This window comes from Orbicella faveolata, unplaced genomic scaffold (genome assembly GCF_042242905.1).
Source record: "Orbicella faveolata isolate gen_17 unplaced genomic scaffold, um_ofav_v1 contig_24, whole genome shotgun sequence".
In the NCBI taxonomy this organism is placed as follows: domain Eukaryota; kingdom Metazoa; phylum Cnidaria; class Anthozoa; order Scleractinia; family Merulinidae; genus Orbicella; species Orbicella faveolata.
The window spans coordinates 31,045,001-31,062,500 of NW_028301552.1; the positions used below are offsets into that span (position 1 = coordinate 31,045,001).

General features: G+C 39.6%; 1 protein-coding gene across 3 annotated transcripts in view; it reads left to right on the top strand.

The window, feature by feature from the left end:
- Window positions 1-4,040: 4,040 nt before the first annotated feature.
- Window positions 4,041-17,500, top strand: part of LOC110065049 (uncharacterized) — a 13,664-nt gene continuing 204 nt past the window's right edge. Inside the window, exons 1-4 of one of the 3 annotated variants that reach the window (XM_020772156.2) lie at window positions 4,041-4,251; window positions 4,857-4,939; window positions 11,065-11,891; window positions 13,470-17,500. The exon at window positions 13,470-17,500 is cut by the window's right edge and continues 204 nt beyond it. In XM_020772156.2, the coding sequence (XP_020627815.2) occupies window positions 11,105-11,891; window positions 13,470-14,512 (1,830 nt within the window). In that variant the 5' untranslated portion in view covers window positions 4,041-4,251; window positions 4,857-4,939; window positions 11,065-11,104 and the 3' untranslated portion in view covers window positions 14,513-17,500. The remainder of the gene's footprint in view (window positions 4,252-4,856; window positions 4,940-11,064; window positions 11,892-13,469) is intronic. The other 2 variants (XM_089290919.1, XM_020772157.2) reach the window with 2 other exon arrangements.

Genomic DNA, 17,500 nt, shown 5'->3' on the forward strand with positions numbered 1-17,500 from the left:
AAAAACCGCAATACCGCACGGAAATTTACCAAAATACCGAAACCGTAGTTACAAATGTGCTACGGTGCCGTCATCATTACTTATAGTTCGCCATTCCATTAGAAATACGACCTTATTTAGTTTGATAAGAGTATACGTTAATGTTAATCAACGTATGATCATCGCACTCATAAAATAATACCGTAATAATTGACACACGTCCGTGGGACCGACTTCGTTATGCTGCTGTGGATCTAATATAAGTGCGCTCGCGCACGCACGAATACTGCTGAATTACCCAATTGAAAAACATCGATGTTTACGACTTCAGCACCGGAAACCACTCGAATGTCACACAACGCAAGCTTTCCGCGACTTTATTGTTTGGTGAAAATTCGTCAAGATGCTAGCTTTCAAGCTCAAATATCCCGAATACGAGCTCGGAACATCCATTTTATGTCGCAATTCGACTGAATCAACCTTAAATTTCATTTAAAATTTTCCAAGAAGAATTTTGAATGACCCAAAGACAACGTAGTCAGCTCCATGAAGTGTTCAGTAAACCAAACGATTGTTGAAGCGTATAACTCTCCAGAGGCGAGTTCTTGCTCCCACAAGAAACGTCGCCGAGCTTCCAATCTCTCCTTGAAGTAACATCGTCTCTTCCCGGCCATCCTCATAACCACTTCTTCTTGCATGCTCGGCAGACATTGTATCGCACGAGGTCACGGCAAATGCTGTAGGAAATCCGAGCAAAAGATTCCCTGCCCGGAAAGTCAACAAGTCGACGTATTATTGGACAAAATGGTTAATCATACCAATTAACTGGAAAAAGCGGAAATTACAAACAGCACAGCTTGCTTGCACAACAATGGCCCCTTGCAAAACATAAACAAGAGATCAAAAGTCATCGGAAGCGTCAGGATCCGAGTAATGACTGTCATAACTGGAAAGCGCTGACGGCTGCAGACTCTTTTTTACCGATTGCCGCGATCGAAAATTTATGAAAACCGCAAACCGCTTAGTGTTATCAAACCGCAATACCGCAGGTTAAAATAAAGATTTCCGCAGAACCGCACCAAAAATAACGCAAAACCGCATAACCGCAAACCCTTACGCCCCCCTCACCAAGGCAACAGTTTGGTAGTAACTATCGGCCCCTTGAAGTAAAATATATGTTTCCCTGGCAACTCTGCCATAACCTTCATTCCCTTTGGTATCCGGAGTAGTAAGAGCAGAGACTGAGTCAATGTAATTGCATAAAAAAATCGGTCTATAATAAGGGAGTAGATTTATTTAGCAACCTTTGTGGTATTTCAGAAGTAAAAGTATGGGATCGCCTTATTAAAGGGATTCCAAATCTCCACTGAAACAATGGGTCAAATCAAGGAAGTGGGTGTATGTACAGGAAATGTTGTAAGTAAAAGACAAAACCAAGCACACCAAAAACATTAAGGTCATTCCGCCGAAAAAGAACGCAAAATAGATTTTCATTCAAATTTTTCCTGTTGGCTGCTTACATCAAGAGAACTTAAATTTTGAAAAAGAAAAAGGGGGTCCCGGTATTCGTTTAGGAACAGGAAAACCTTCAATGAACCCCCCTAATTCCTTGAATTATCTGCTTTTAGAAACATTTATATTTGAACCACTCACTTTACACTTTGTGAGAGCAGAAAAATAGGGAGAAAGTTAAGCGAGAAATACAACAATGGCTGCATTGCATCAATGTTAAGGAACAATTTGATGTACTTTTCACGATAGAGGCATCCGTATTTAGTCGACAGGGATTCAATAAGTTCTAAGCACGCAGTGTTCTTGAGGGCACATATTATCTTTAACGAGTGCTAACTATGCTCTCATTTTGCGTGATAATTTGTTACTCTGCAATAGAAATTGGTCTGTATTCACTATAGAAATAGAAAGAAGGTGATCGTAGCATTCAAACTAAATAAAAAATCGTTAGGTCCCGGTACTCATTTCCGAGAGAAAACAATAATTTGTCTCTCGCAAGCCAAGCCATTTAGAAAAAGCCATCATTTTGTATATGTTGTTTATATGCACCCGTTTCCATTGCCTGCCAAACGTCAGTATTAATAGCGCGTTCATAAAAGACGCAAGTAACTCTAAGGCCCGGTTCATACGTCGCATTTCTGCCGTGTCGAATTCAATTCAACGAATTAAATTCGACAGAAATTCGACGTCTAAATCGGCTGCTGCATTTCTACCGCACGTTCGACTGGTCTTGTCGCATTATCCGACAGAAATGCGACACCGATTCAGACGTCGAATTTCTGCCGTGTCGAATCTAATGCATACATTATGTTAATGTATGGAACACGCGTAAATGTTTTTCCGCCAAAGAAAAAGAAGAAACTTGGCCATTCTCAACCCGATGCAACCTGAACATATTGTAACACATACTGCTCCGTTGTCAGCCTTCTCCTTCTCGTTCAATTGGCGAACAATTTTTCGCAAAATTAAAGTCCTTCGTCGCTCAGTATTTTCGTCCGCCATATTGAATACTCTACGTTTAAAACATTTTCCGCTGGCCGACATACCCGACAGTATAAATTCTGAATTAAGTGCGACACAAGTGCGACGTATGAATCCACAGTCGCATTTCTGCCGCACTTAATTGAATTGAATTCGCGCGACACGGCAGAAATGCAACGTATAAACTGGGCCTAAGAAGAAACGAAATCACTTCAGCACTTGAAAGTCGTTAAATCACTTCGGTATAAGTAGCAATAGTTTCAAAATCCGTTCAAACATGTGTTTAAGCCTAAGGCCAAAAAATATGACAAAAAAGCTCTATAAATAACGGTAAAAGAGCGCTAATTTACTCTTGCTTTCTCGCACGCGATACATGGCGTCACACATGAGCGCGCGCTTAAGTAAATAACCACGCGTGACGCCACGCGTGTTTTTCTGAGTTTTGTGACGTCAACGTGACCAAATATATGCTAATTTTCTCACGTTTTTTTTTTTTTTTTTTTAATTTGGTTCAGTTCTAACCACATACAATTCCTATAAAATACCTTATTTTTGTTAAAAATCTGTCAGAGCTAATCTACTATATTAGGAATAATGACAAATTACAGAGTATTGGAAAAACCGTCCGAACAACCTTACCAATTCAAAATGTCAGGCAATATCATTTCCATGATGTGGCGAAGTATGAAAAAATTTCACCGAAGGAAAGTATAAATATTAAGGAGTTTAGGTCAAATTCAGAAATACATCTGCCTGTCATTAGATGAGATGTTGCCATGGTAACGGCCTTAATCCAAAAATTGACAACCAAAACATAAGTCTTTACTCTAAGAAGCCACCTTAATTCAATTTCAAATTCAAATTGTTAAATTCAAATTGTTAGACCTTACAGTGTGAACTAACGTTGAGGGATCGATCGACAAACTGCAATGCAGCCGCATCTACCTCAAAGTAGTGCGAAAAATAAATAACAATAACAATAGTAAAAGAGAGATTAGTTAATACAAACGAAAAAAAGCAACTGTGAGGGGGAGCTGTTTTAGATATTTGCACTCCTATTCTTAACTCTGCTGTATAAACAATAAAAATAAAAGCTAAAAGCTGTGGAGGCTGTGGGGAGATCTGCAACTAAACATTAAACGTAAAAACATTACAACAGTAAAAGCTGTCAAGTTCCACAAAATCTTGAGTCTCCGGCTCTCGAGGTTAATCAATTGTTAAAATTAGTTGTCGTGGCCGATATTTATAACCATTTTAAAATATGTACTGTTATATAACTTGGACCTTGAACGTCACCCCGCTTCCACGGTTGGTCAGGATCTCCAGCTTACCTATAAAATATTCTATCAAATAGCATGAAATCGCAATGAATAATAGAGCATTAATTTGACAAAATAATCTTATATAATAATTAGGTTGTTTTTCTCTATTAAAATGATGAGTCATCGATGTGTGTAAGAGAATAAGCTTACACTACTAATTTTTGAGCACGTGAAATGATTTACAGATCACGTGTACAAACCAGATTAACACTATGAGGTCACAAACCATATAGGTGTGTTGGTCTCTCGTGTGGAACGAGGGAAACCCCCTATTTAATTATGTATAATTCAAATACAGTTGCTTAGTTGTGCAGAAGTTCCGTCGATTCAGAAACTCCAACATCGTGACCTTTTCGCAATGATACGTGCTTTAATTGCTGAACACTTAAATTCTCCATAGGCTACCTGGTCATCTAATCATAGTTTTCCGTCTTTTTAGTTGAGATGATGGTCTGAGGTAGGTGTATTCGTATTCGATACCATATTGTATGTACAATCTTTGGTGACCCATTTTGAATAAATATTTTGGTGGGTATTTTAGATCTGGTGGCTCGAAAGGAATGAACCGTCTATAGGAATTTTACCTTGGAATACTGAAGAATGCTTTAATTGACCTACATGTAAAAATAGTTAATCAAAAGAAACTGCTTAGCTCTCAGATTTGAAAACTCTACCGAGATAATTGTCAAAAGATGGCTACAAATATGTATCAAGGAAAACATTCAGTGGCGGTTTTTAAGTGCTATTATGATGAAATTCTCGCACACAATAGGTCTTTCCTAGATGTCTTGCCAAATTTCAATCTATTACGAACATTAGAACTCGCGGTTTCTGGACCTTTATTTCCGAGAATTTACGGTCGCCATTAATTTTCTTTGTTCCAAGTTGTGGTTGAGAATTTGAGCAATGATGTCATTTTCTCAAAAATACCGCACGGGTTTAAATTATAATACCAATTAATGTAGAACACTGCACGAAGATATGAGCCAAAGTTTTTGTTATTCTTTGTGCGAATTGCTGTACTAATTGTTATTCAATTTCAACCCGTGTGGTATGTTTTAGAAAATGACGCCATTTTATCCAATTCTCAACCAAGACTTGGAACAAGGAAACTTAATGGCCGCCGTAAATTATCGGAAATAAAGGTCAGACACATCAGTTCTAATGTTCGTAATAAATTGAAATTTGCCAGGATATCTAGGAAAGACCCATTGTGTACGAAAATGTAACAAAATGGGTATCGAGAATTTGATCATAGTGGCCCTTAGAGGATATTTCTGCTTGAGCAGTAATTAGTAATCTTTCGCATTCTTAATGTTGCGAGTGTTAGCATATTCTTCGGTGGATAAACATCAGAAATATCCTTTGACTCTCAAGTGTATTCGTACACAACGAAACTTTTACATCCCTTAACGTAGGCTTGTGTAACAACTCAATGATATGGTGCAATACTTAGCCACAACCTGGTACCGGTGGTAAGTTTAATCGTCTTCCCTGTCCAAAACCCCTTCAGGATCTCTGCAAATGGTTTTCAGTAATTCGATCGACGGCACGAGGTTTCTATTCGATCAGCGAGTCAATCCCCTGTGTCACCCTTTATCAGACTTAAGAGCAGCTTCGCCTAAATATCAACTAGACTTGGAAATAGCGAAAAAATCGAATTTCTTCAAACTCGCCCAGAATGAAGCCCTACGGGCACTAGTTACAAAAATATCGTTTTAAGTTCGATAAATCAAAAATTATTTTTTTCTGCAATTTTTTCGTTTCGATGCCCCAAATCGGCCAAAATCCATCGAAATGAGCGGCATATTCAGAGGCTCGTAAACTCAAAAGTAAAAATCTTCATTACAAACTGACTGCACGTCGTATTTGTACTTCCTTTTTTGTCTATTTAGAGCTAAATAGATCGTGATTTGATTAGAACTTAAATATTTGACGAATTTTCTAAATTAACGACCCAAGACAGCTTTACAAGAGGTCTACATTTAGCCTATTTTCAAATGCTAAAAAGGCGTTCTGGTACACGGCTTTTCCCAAAACGACTAGTTTGGTGTGAAAGAGCATTCTTTCTTCTTCAAATTAGTGAAATAAAATTTTTGGGTAAATAAAATCGCGAGCGCTGAGATAGCGAACTAAATGCAGCACTTCTTCCTGAAAACGTGACCTTTGACCCGAGCGTAACGAAACCGATTACTGCAAGAAAACCCGGAAGAAAAGCAAACGCTTCGTTATTTTGAAACAATTTCTAGTGATATCTCTCCGAAACCATGATTGCAAGAAACTATTTCCAGATATGAAATCTTACAGGGTCAAAAAAGGAGCTAAAGGGCGCATTTTGACACAATAACTTTGTTTGCTGAGAATTGAAGTCAATGACCGTTAACGAATTCCAGTGAAATTTGCAAACTTGAAGTATGTTAGCCGATACTTACCTGAATATTTATATCAATAGAAGAGTCGTCTTCTTGGATTAACCTTCAAAAGAAGCAGGATCCAGATTTGAAAACCTCTAAAAGAAGAAATGTTTAATGTTCCGTGACCTGCCCGCTGCTATAAATTAGCTTAAATTCCATGCACATGCCGACCGCATGTTTGTCGTAAAACTCACTTAACTCCACTGACAGTTTCCACGGGCAACCCCAAAATAAACAATCCCCAAAAATGTAAAGTGAAATTGGCTGTCTTCATGAACAGTTAGAAGCTAAAGTCAAGTTCCATTACCTTTTAAAAGTGCTTGATTCTACTTTGTTCACTCAGTAATTACAGTCACGTTCGAATACTGCGTAGTATCGGTCACGCCAAAACACTGCAGACCGTGCAGACTGAGTAAGTTTCCCATACAAAGTCTTGTACGCGTTTGTCTATTGAATCAAAAGTCAAATACTGCGCTTGTGCAGCCTGTGGATAAATGACAAACTTTCAGATATATTTAACACTATTTTGTAACTAGACCCAAAAAACGGAGTCACAATGAAAAGCCGAAACAAGTGTCTGCAGTCTGCAGTCTGCACGGTCTGCACTGTTTTGGCGTGACCGATTCGTGGCATTCGAACGTGAGAGTAGTAGACAAAGTCGACGCAAACAAATAAATTCAAGCACTTTTTAAAGGTAATGGAACTTGACTCTAGCTTCTAACTGCTCATGAAGACAGCCAATTTCACTTTACATTTTTGGGGATTGTTTATTTTGGGGTTGCCCGTGGAAACTGTCAGTGAAGTTCAGTTGGTTTTACGACAAACATGCGGTCGGCATGTGCATGGAATTTAAGCTAATTTATAGCAGCGGGCAGGTCACGGAACATTAAACATTTCTTCTTTTAGAGGTTTTCAAATCTGGATCCTGCTTCTTTTGAAGGTTAATCCAAGAAGACGACTCTTCTATTAATACAAATATTCAGGTAAGTATCGACTAACATACTTCAAGTTTGCAAATTTCACTGGAATTCGTTAACGGTCATTGACTTCAATTCTCAGCAAACAAAGTTATTGTGTCAAAATGCGCCCTTTAGCTCCTTTTTTGACCCTGTAAGATTTCATATCTGGAAATAGTTTCTTGCAATCATGGTTTCGGAGAGATATCACTAGAAATTGTTTCAAAATAACGAAGCGTTTGCTTTTCTTCCGGGTTTTCTTGCAGTAATCGGTTTCGTTACGCTCGGGTCAAAGGTCACGTTTTCAGGAAGAAGTGCTGCATTTAGTTCGCTATCTCAGCGCTCGCGATTTTATTTACCCAAAAATTTTATTTCACTAATTTGAAGAAGAAAGAATGCTCTTTCACACCAAACTAGTCGTTTTGGGAAAAGCCGTGTACCAGAACGCCTTTTTAGCATTTGAAAATAGGCTAAATGTAGACCTCTTGTAAAGCTGTCTTGGGTCGTTAATTTAGAAAATTCGTCAAATATTTAAGTTCTAATCAAATCACGATCTATTTAGCTCTAAATAGACAAAAAAGGAAGTACAAATACGACGTGCAGTCAGTTTGTAATGAAGATTTTTACTTTTGAGTTTACGAGCCTCTGAATATGCCGCTCATTTTCGATGGATTTTGGCCGATTTGGGGCATCGAAACGAAAAAATTGCAGAAAAAAATAATTTTTGATTTATCGAACTTAAAACGATATTTTTGTAACTAGTGCCCGTAGGGCTTCATTCTGGGCGAGTTTGAAGAAATTCGATTTTTTCGCTATTTCCAAGTCTAGTTGATATTTAGGCGAAGCTGCTCTTAAGTTCCCTATTGTTAAATATCGAAGAAATCGTCAAATATATTTTTTGTTATCTGACTAGTTTATATTGTTTTATTACCCCTTGCTAATAGGCGAATCTTTGCTGACGTCATTGTTTACATTTTTCCTCATTAACATACGACTTTGCGCATAGAAGGCATCATGCTAGACACGATTTTACTAAAAAAAAACTTAAAGAGCTTGTGGAACTTAGTAAGTGGTGAAATTTTTGGCTCTTTGGGTGTAATATTCGAGGAGAAATTAGCTTTCAAAAACATCAAAATTTCTGTGTGGCAAAAGCGCTACTGAGCTCATACATTCTTTGTAAAATTTTGAGCTTTTAAACCCTCGTCGCACAAAAAGCATTCAATACATCGCGCTCAAATTCCTTGGGACAGTTAATCGTGCTGTGCCCTTTCAATATTCAGTATTAATCTCTTTGTAGCTCCATCAGAAACTGTATCGCTTATCGTAATGAGGCAAATATTGTAAACAAAGATTCTCCTATTATTCAAGGGGTAATAAAGTTTCTTCTCACATTCACGGAATCACTATGATATTGACTTGAAGCAGGAGTCCATTTAACAAACAGATTCCATGCTGCCGTGCGTCTTTTCAGTAATAGATCACAGATGCATTCAAAATGTGGAAAGAACAAAGCACACGAGGCGATAACCGAGTGTGTCATTGATGTTCTTACCATTTTTTAATGTCTTCTACACGGCAACATGGAATCTATTTGTTTTATATAATAAAGAAACAAACTACTACAGAAAAAGCTTTTTTTTCATTTCAAATTCTTACAACATAACTCAAAAGCCGGCCTTTGCCCACTTTGGCAAACACGAAAATAGCAATTTGACGTAGTCTGTTGTCTATACAAAATGAAGCAATCTCATTGGGTGCTATGCGTAGCAAATTGTGATTGGTCCAGGAAAATCACGCCACTGTCAAGCTTGACTTGAGCGTCGCTTCTCGTGAATGAAAACTTATAGCGAAGGCAGAATTGAACTGCGAAATCTACAAATCTTAAAGAAAATATTGGAAATGTCATGATCAAGTCATCAGAGCAGCCCTGTGAGCCGAAAAGCTTGGATGTTGTCTTGAATATTGCAGGAGTTGAAAAAATACGTTCGGAAAACTTGCGATTGCGGTCAACACTGGGGGCCGTTCGATTCGAGTTTGGATTTAAGAAGCGTTAGTGACGGTGGAAATTTATGTCCTCTGTGGTTGGATTGGTGATTCTCAAATCAGTTTGATATAGTGTCGGAGACACCATATAGCTGCAATGAATACAGTTGGCCATGAGCTGTAGTGAGCTATACTTTGCTCGCTGCTGTTTCCTGAAACGGACTAGAACCATGATTCGCGTCAAAAAGCAAGGTTGTCATGTTTATTTTAACTGATTTTAAGAAGTGATGTTTTGATGTTTCATTCCTGACTTCAATTTGTGTCAACAATTACTTTGAGACTGAGAAAAGTTGAATTTGTTAAATAGATTAATCTCATAAACATTCTATTTATTGGGTTTGTTCAATTCGAAGCAAAGAAACGCCTTTTTCTTTCTTCTTTCTGCTTCTCTTGCCTGTTTACAGCCTCGACAAGACTTTTTGGTACCTTGTCTTTCTCCCAGTCACGTAAAATATTATCTAAATACTCAAAACTTTCCGCCATTTTAAAACACAGAGGGGGAAAACCTTTGTAATGATGACGTCAATCGTGCGTCTGTCCTCTAATAGATCATGGGCGAAAACCAATCAAACTGCGAGAATAACTTGGGTTATTATATAAAACACAATGGACTCCTGCTCTGCTAGATTTTGTCAAGCGTAAATTTATTCATTTTAGACAGCTTGAAAATTCCCAACATTCCAACCGTACTATCATCAGCCTGTTTTCTACTGCTCTAGACTGCGAGCAGTTTCTTTTTTGCTCAAAATTCCGTGGGGAAGAACTCAAAGAAGAACGAAACAGAAGTGAGTGGTCGTGAGCGTGGGCGTGTGTCATGCGAAGCCGCGAGCCGCAAGAAGGGCGGACGTCGGAAGCCGAGCAACGCCCGCGCTATTGCGGCTCGCACCTCACGCGCGCAATTACGCTCACACGTTCACTTGTTTTGCGTTTTTCCCCACACATTTCCGAGCAAAAAGGGAAACTGCGCGCAATCTACCACTGTTCCCATTCCTTGTCAGTTCTATTTCTTATAGCGCCCTTGCCTCTCTATTCTCTCGCTCTTGGGGGTAAGACTGATGATTGCGGGTTCAACCTTTATTTCAGCCCCTCACCTAGTCACTATGGGATTCCCACAGGATCCCTCCCAGATCCTGGTTCTATATTGACCTGGGTTGTTACAACAAGGGACGCATGGTATTTTTTGTGATGAATTCCCCTTAATGATCTTAATACGTGTACTTTACGATATGCTTCAGATTTATTATTTCTCCTCTACTTTGGACAAATGCGTGCAAATTTGTTCTCATCAGTAAAGTGAGACCATGATTCATAAAGTCCCCTGAGTGAGTTGAAAAGTCTTAAAACCGAAAACCTTAAAACGTTTCTCTGACGTCTTATTGAGTTGTTTTTTTTTTTGTATCTAGCGATACAAATGCATCATAACTACCACTCAGACAAACGCCTTTTGGTTTAAAATGCGTTAACATTTAAATTCGAAACTGCTTTCGATTTTGCTTGTCTTGAATATCGAGAGTTTTAATTCGGAGTTTTCATGCAGGCAACGGAAATTATCCAATTATCATGTATGAAGGAGGCATGAAGGCTTCTTAATTTTCCTCCTTAGAACACCACAATGAAATAAGAGCCCCAGTCGCTAAATCAAAACAAATCGATATCAGTGATTATTTTAATTTGCTAGTGTATAACCGACGTATGGTCATTGCAGGTGCAAGTCTGCCATATATAGGACGTCAGAAATAAGATTAATTATTAACTTATTTGCAAATGTATCATGCATGACATGGTATAAGTAAGCTTATTAAAGTAGCTATCCTTTTCAAAGCAAGCGAGAATTTTCTTCCCTATCAACTCTTATAGGTTGTCCAAGCGGCCCCTCGATCATTGCATGTAAAGAAGGATGACTCTGCAGCCATTTCAGGACGAGCAGTTAAACTATTTCAAGTTTGCTTCCATTGTATTGAATGAATTCCCCAAGGCCTTACGCCAAACTTTCAAATCCATGTGGGACAACACCTTTGGACATCTCCCTGGTTTCCAGCCATGGGATGACTCTATTGCAGTAAGAAATCTGTTTCTTAATTCAGAAGGTGGCAGGACCAAAGTTCCCACAAACATCTCTTACGAAAAATGGGATTGCACAGCCTTGTTCCAGGCCACTATTTACGCGCGGTCCTTCGCTTTGCCCGACAGCAAAGGTCATCACAAGATACTCAGTGATCTGTATGTGAAGCCTCGTGGAAAGTTCCATGCATCTGTCTTGAGCCGGGCGGGAGACAAGACGGAAACACTTGCACTTGCAATTGATCAACTTCGACTGTTAAGGAACACACTTTGTCACTCAACCAATTCTGAGATTGACAAAGCAACATTTGATCAATATGTGCAGCTCTCTAAAGATGCATTCAAAGCTCTTGGAGTCAAGGCAGATCCTATTGATGTCATTGGTGGTTTGACTGAGTCGGACTTTCCCACAAAAGAAGTTCGTAAATTGAAGCAAGCCAGGAAACAGGAGACCCGGGAATATATCAAGTTTCTCGAGGGCATGAGCTCAGACATCGACGAATTAAGAGCGCTATCAACTGCAATAAAAGGGGAAGTAGAAGGCAGTGCAAGTAAAGAGGACCTTGCTGTGTTAGAGCAAAGTATCAATGATTTGAGACAAGCACTACCTCAAGACAAACCAGGTAAAGATTCAGTTGTTGCAATACAGCTGGTAAATCAGCACAATCTAAAATTCATCGCTTACAGTGAGAGTTATAAGGCGTTTAGTTAGGGCAGAACGAAGTATACGGTGCAAAACTTTAATTTGTGCCGCCTAATTATAATTACTTCGTCTCGCCCAAACAAACTGCTCATGAGTGAATCCATAACTCGGAGGACGCCCGCCTATGAATGCAAAGAGGTTAATTATTACCAGTGGGCGACCATTTGATTACCTTATTTATTCATTTTTCCACGGGTGTGGATTTTCTAGGCTCGAATTAAGAGAAAAGGCCAAGGGAGCAAAGTTAAGTCCTATCCTTTTCCAGATTGGTCTGAGGCTAAAATGCCAAAAAAATATCGTGGATAGCGATTAATCATTAAAACGAAAACTTTTCCGACCTGGCGCTATCAGTTAGCTTATGCCATAAGAGACTGTTGGTTCATGCTTTTAGATGCAAGTTTATCGAGTTATCTATTCACTTCGGAGATTACAAAGCATTCCAAAAGCTGGAGTTGTTTCCTACCCCAGGCGAAGCCTCCAATAGTTTTTACACTTCGCATTTCCCCCTGGCATACTCTCCCGCACATCTGTAAGACCTATAACTCCAGAGACGCACGTTGAAATGTAACAAGAAAGAAAGTCTTTATTGAGACTAACTTAGTCCACGTAAGAATGAATTATATTTACAGCAATGATAGACGCTTGCGCTCATGTTGAGAGCAAATGTAGAGCCTTTAGCCTTTCTTCAGTAGTCGGAACATTAATGTGACAAATGGCTGACTGAAGGCTTAAATCTCACTAATAGATGGTGGTTACATATAACTAATTTTATCAACATATGTTAATTAAGGCATAACTTAAAAGTGTTTTACTTGCTCGTAACGTAGAACGGAACTAATATCCTTGCTATATTTAGATCCAGGTCCCCATATATAGTGTTGCTGACACGTGAGTACGCATCTGCTGGATTTGCCTTGTTCTGCCCCCATGGTCAAATTCTCGACATCCATTTTTTTAGATTTTCGTACAAAACAGGTCTTTCCTAGATATCTTGCCAAATTTCAATCTATTACGAACATTAGAACTCACGTGTTTTGGACCTATATTTCCGAGAATTCAGGACCGCCATTAATTTCCTTGTTTCAAGTATTGGTTGAGAATTGGAGTAAATACGACACGGGTCGAATTATAATAACAATTAGTACAGAATTCGCATAAAGAATAACAAAACCTTTGGATCTTATATTCGTCCAATTTTGTACACTAACTGTTTTCGTAATTTCAACCCATGAGGTATTTTTAAGCAAATGACGTCATTTTCTATAAATTCTCAGCCAAGACTTAGACCAAGGAAAATTAATAGCGGCCGTAAATTCTCGAAAAATAAAGGTCCAAAAACGTGAGTTCTAATGCTCGTAATAGATTGAAATTGGCAAGATATCTAAGGAAGACCTATTATATATAAAAATGTGAAAAAAATGAGCACTTTGACAGGTATGAACGTTTTCCGTGTAAATATTCTTCATATTATTAATGGTTTGCTCTTGTGTTCCAAAAGATTCAAAGCCATCTCTCCCAAAATCACGTCTTGCTCCAATGGTTCCACACTTCCTTGACCAGCAGAAGGAGAGCAAAGAAATCACTGGTCACGTACCACTTGATAGCAGACTTAAAATGTTTAGGGAAGAACACCCAAGCACAGCTGACAGTTACCATACACTCGGGGACACACAACAAGCACAAGGTGACTTTTCTTCTGCTATTAGGTCTAAACAGCGTGCACTTGAGATCAGGCTTAAACTTTTTGGAGAGGAACACTCAACCACAGCTGACAGTTACCATACACTCGGTGACGCACAACATGCACAAGGCGACTTTTCTTCAGCTTTTCAGTCTAAACGGCGTGCTCTTGATATCAGGCTTAAACAGTTTGGAGAAGAGCACTCAAGCACAGCTGCCAGTTACCATACACTCGGGGATACACTACATGCGTTAGGTGACTTTTCCTTGGCTCTTCAGTCTAAACAGCATGCACTTGATATCAGGCTTAAACTGTTTGGAGAAGAACACTCAACCACAGCTGACAGTCTCCATTCACTCGGAGACACACAACAAGCCCAAGGCGACTGTTCCTCGGCTCTTCAGTCTAAACAGCGTGCTCTTGACATCAGACGTAAACTGTTTGGAGAGGAACATTCCAGCATAGCTGACAGTTACCATACACTCGGGGACACACAGCATGCACAAGGTGACTTCTCCTCAGCTTTTCAATCTAAACAGCGTGCACTTGATATCAGGCTTAAACTGTTTGGCGAACAAAACCCAAGGACAGCTGACAGTTACCATACACTCGGGGATACAGAACATGCGTTAGGCGACCTTTCCTCGGCTTTTCAGTCTAAACAGCGGGCACTTGGCATCAGACGTAAACTGTTTGGAGAGAAACACTCTATCACAGCTGATAGTTACCATACACTCGGGGACACACAGCATGCACAAGGTGACTTTCCCTCAGCTCTTCAGTCTAAACAACGTGCACATGATATCAGGCTTGAACTGTTTGGCGAACAAAACCCAAGCACAGCTGATACCCTTACCTAACAGAAGACTATTTTTAATCTGTTTTTAAACTGTTTTGAAAAACTATTTTAACCTGCTTTTGTGAAACAGTTTAATAATTGGTGTTTAAAGCGGTAAAGCGGAGCCCCATACTCATAAAAACCAGTGAATCGCTTGTCTCATGATACAAATGGCTAGAGGTATTGCTTGTGGGTGCGTACGCACGACGACGACGACGTCGCACAACATGGCGGCCATACTCCAGCTAATATATAGATTTAACCAAACCTAAAAGCGGAGCTCCTGGGCCGGTTATCAGAGCCCGATTAAGATAACCCAGGTTAAGCGAGGATTGTGAGCTGAGTTTTGTAGCTTTGCGGTGAAATTTTCTGTTTATTGTTTGGCCTTCTGTTTTGAATTTGAATGATCTCAAAATACACAAAACAAAATCAGTGAAAAACATTTGTATACAAGAAAAAATTATACTTCATTTATCTTTCAATCCTGGGTTGCATTAACCGGCTTTCGAACAACCCGGCCCTGTTTAGAACAAGTTAACCTGACAGGAGACCGCGATCCAAAAGAAAGCCAGCACTTGGTCAGCGGTCAACTACAACCCCTCGATGAGCTCTAAACTTGAGCCCACGATACGGTCACGTGATACTGGTCAGCGGAAACCTTCTTTAGACATGTGCCAATTGACCGTAACATGGATGTCCAATTGTATCGAAGAAGGAGGCTATAAATCAATGCTGCATGTCTCTTTCAACTTGATAGCTGGAGTATGGCCGGCATCTTGCGCGATTCCGTATCGCATGGGCCCGAGAGCAATTAGAACAATCACATGAGTTTTGGAGGGCATATAATTTATTTGTGGTCCGAATAGCATCATATGATGCTACGAGGGACACAAATAAACTATATGTCCGACAACAGTCATTTGATTATCATTATTATCAATAAACGTAAGGCCAAATCGTACAAATTCATATTCTGGTTTCGCGTCGTTTTCTTTCGTAAATGGCTTAGCCTTTGCTTCAAACATTTTGTTGGTAGACATGAATTCGCTGTCTTGCAAAATGTTTATGTTTCGGCTGAGTGGAGCACAGGTTAGATGGCCACAAATGGCCGCTCTAATTCCAGTCGATGCACTTAGAGTAATGCTTGGCCCTTCTTTGTTTTCCCTTTAGCGAAGAACTTTCGCAGAATTTCACTCAAATCCGTTGGACTTACTGTTTTGAGATCCAATGTAATTTTTCTTTTCTCGCACCATTTCTGGAACTTTCTTACTCCCCGCTCAGTTGTTTTCTTGGTGTTTTTCGCTTGAGCTTTTTGCTCAATTTCATCCAGTTGCTCGTTGTCAAAGTCCAAGTTTTGACTAGAAAAAAGCTGAAAATTTGGGACTTCAAAATCTCCCAACGTCAAACGTTCACTACAGAACTACAAAGTGAGCAAGTGCAAACTCATCCACAAAAATACGTGCCAACTCTAATGGTATCCTCGGGATATCATTGGCCGTGCGAAGTTGTTTGACATCTCTGCAGCCAATCAGAATCAGGGCGGCAAATGCGTTTTCACCCCGCGCATTTTCCGTTTGACCCGCAAAATGGCGCGTTTTACAGAGGGCAGTTTGTCATTTGGCCGCGCGTATTGATAATAATAGGGATTAATTTCTGCGCATTTTCAAAGTTTTCACAAAATTGCCTGAGCCGCGAAGCGACGAGGGCAATTTGGAAAACTTTGAAAATACGTGTGAAAATAATCCCTACTATCCGTGCGACACGAGCCGTCCCCACTTAAACTTTTTTCAGGTTGCGAATCGATGCATTTTTTGATGGCAAAATCCTTCTACTTTTCCACCAAAAGACTGCGCTTTGTTGCATGTCTGTTTTCTCTCACGTTAGGATAAAATAACCGCGTTTAGATCAGACTCAGACGCGATGGATTTCTGAAACCGTTTGAAGCGGGAAACTAACGGCAATTTGAAACCAACTTAATGTAGCGTGCTCAGCCAATCAGCAACAAGTAATCATGCCCCCTTGATTACTAAAAGTGCCCTCGTGATTAAGAAAAACTGGCCTCTGTCTGAGCCAATCAGCATTCAGTAATTTTGCCCCGTATGTGATAACCATGAGAAAATCAGGTCATGGATTTCCTTTTCTGTCCTATATTGGTATGGGGCTCCGCTTGGCAGCCCTTTGGGCCGCCGGAACTCCGCTAATAGGACATGCGGCCTTAGTAAACCGCGTACATCGTTGATATTGGAAATTCATTTTATGGTCAATTGACACCTGTCAAAACAAGGTATTCGCCGGTAAGTATCACGTGACCATATTGCGGGCTCAAGTTAAGATCTCATCGGGGTCACGTGTTTTTTTTAATCTAACCGCTGACCAAGAGACGGCTTTTCGATTAAATCGCGGTCTCAAACCAGGTTAACTTTCTGTAATCAAGGACCCGTTTCTCGAAGGTTCCGAAAGTTTTCGCACCCGGAAAGCCATAACAAAATCTTAAATCTTACGATTAAAGAGCTGTTTTATTCATACATGTTTAAAATAAACAGGGGTTCTTTTCATACTAGGCGTTTCAGGCGTGTACACCCCTCTGTTTTTAGATACAGATAAATTAAAAATGGCTTTGCACGTCTGGAAAGTTTCCGGGGCTTTCGAGAAACAGGCTCCAGGGCCGGGTTGTTCGGTCAACGCTAACCCAGGATTAAAAGTTAACGGAAGTATAAATATCTCTTGTTTAAAAACGTTTTTCGCTGCCTATGTTTCATGCAGTTTGAGATTATTCAAACTCAGTAGGCCAAACAATATACGCAAAAAACCTCACTCCCAAGTTAAAAAACAACAACTCAAAATTCTTACTTATCCTGGGTTAGCTTGATTAGGCTTTGAACAACCCGGCCCAGGAGCTCCGCTTTTAATTTTGGCTAACTCTGTATATTAATTAATCAAGTTTAAACAAAGCAAATCATGACTGTGACGGTGTTTGAATATCTCATCCTAATTAGCATAGATTTTTACC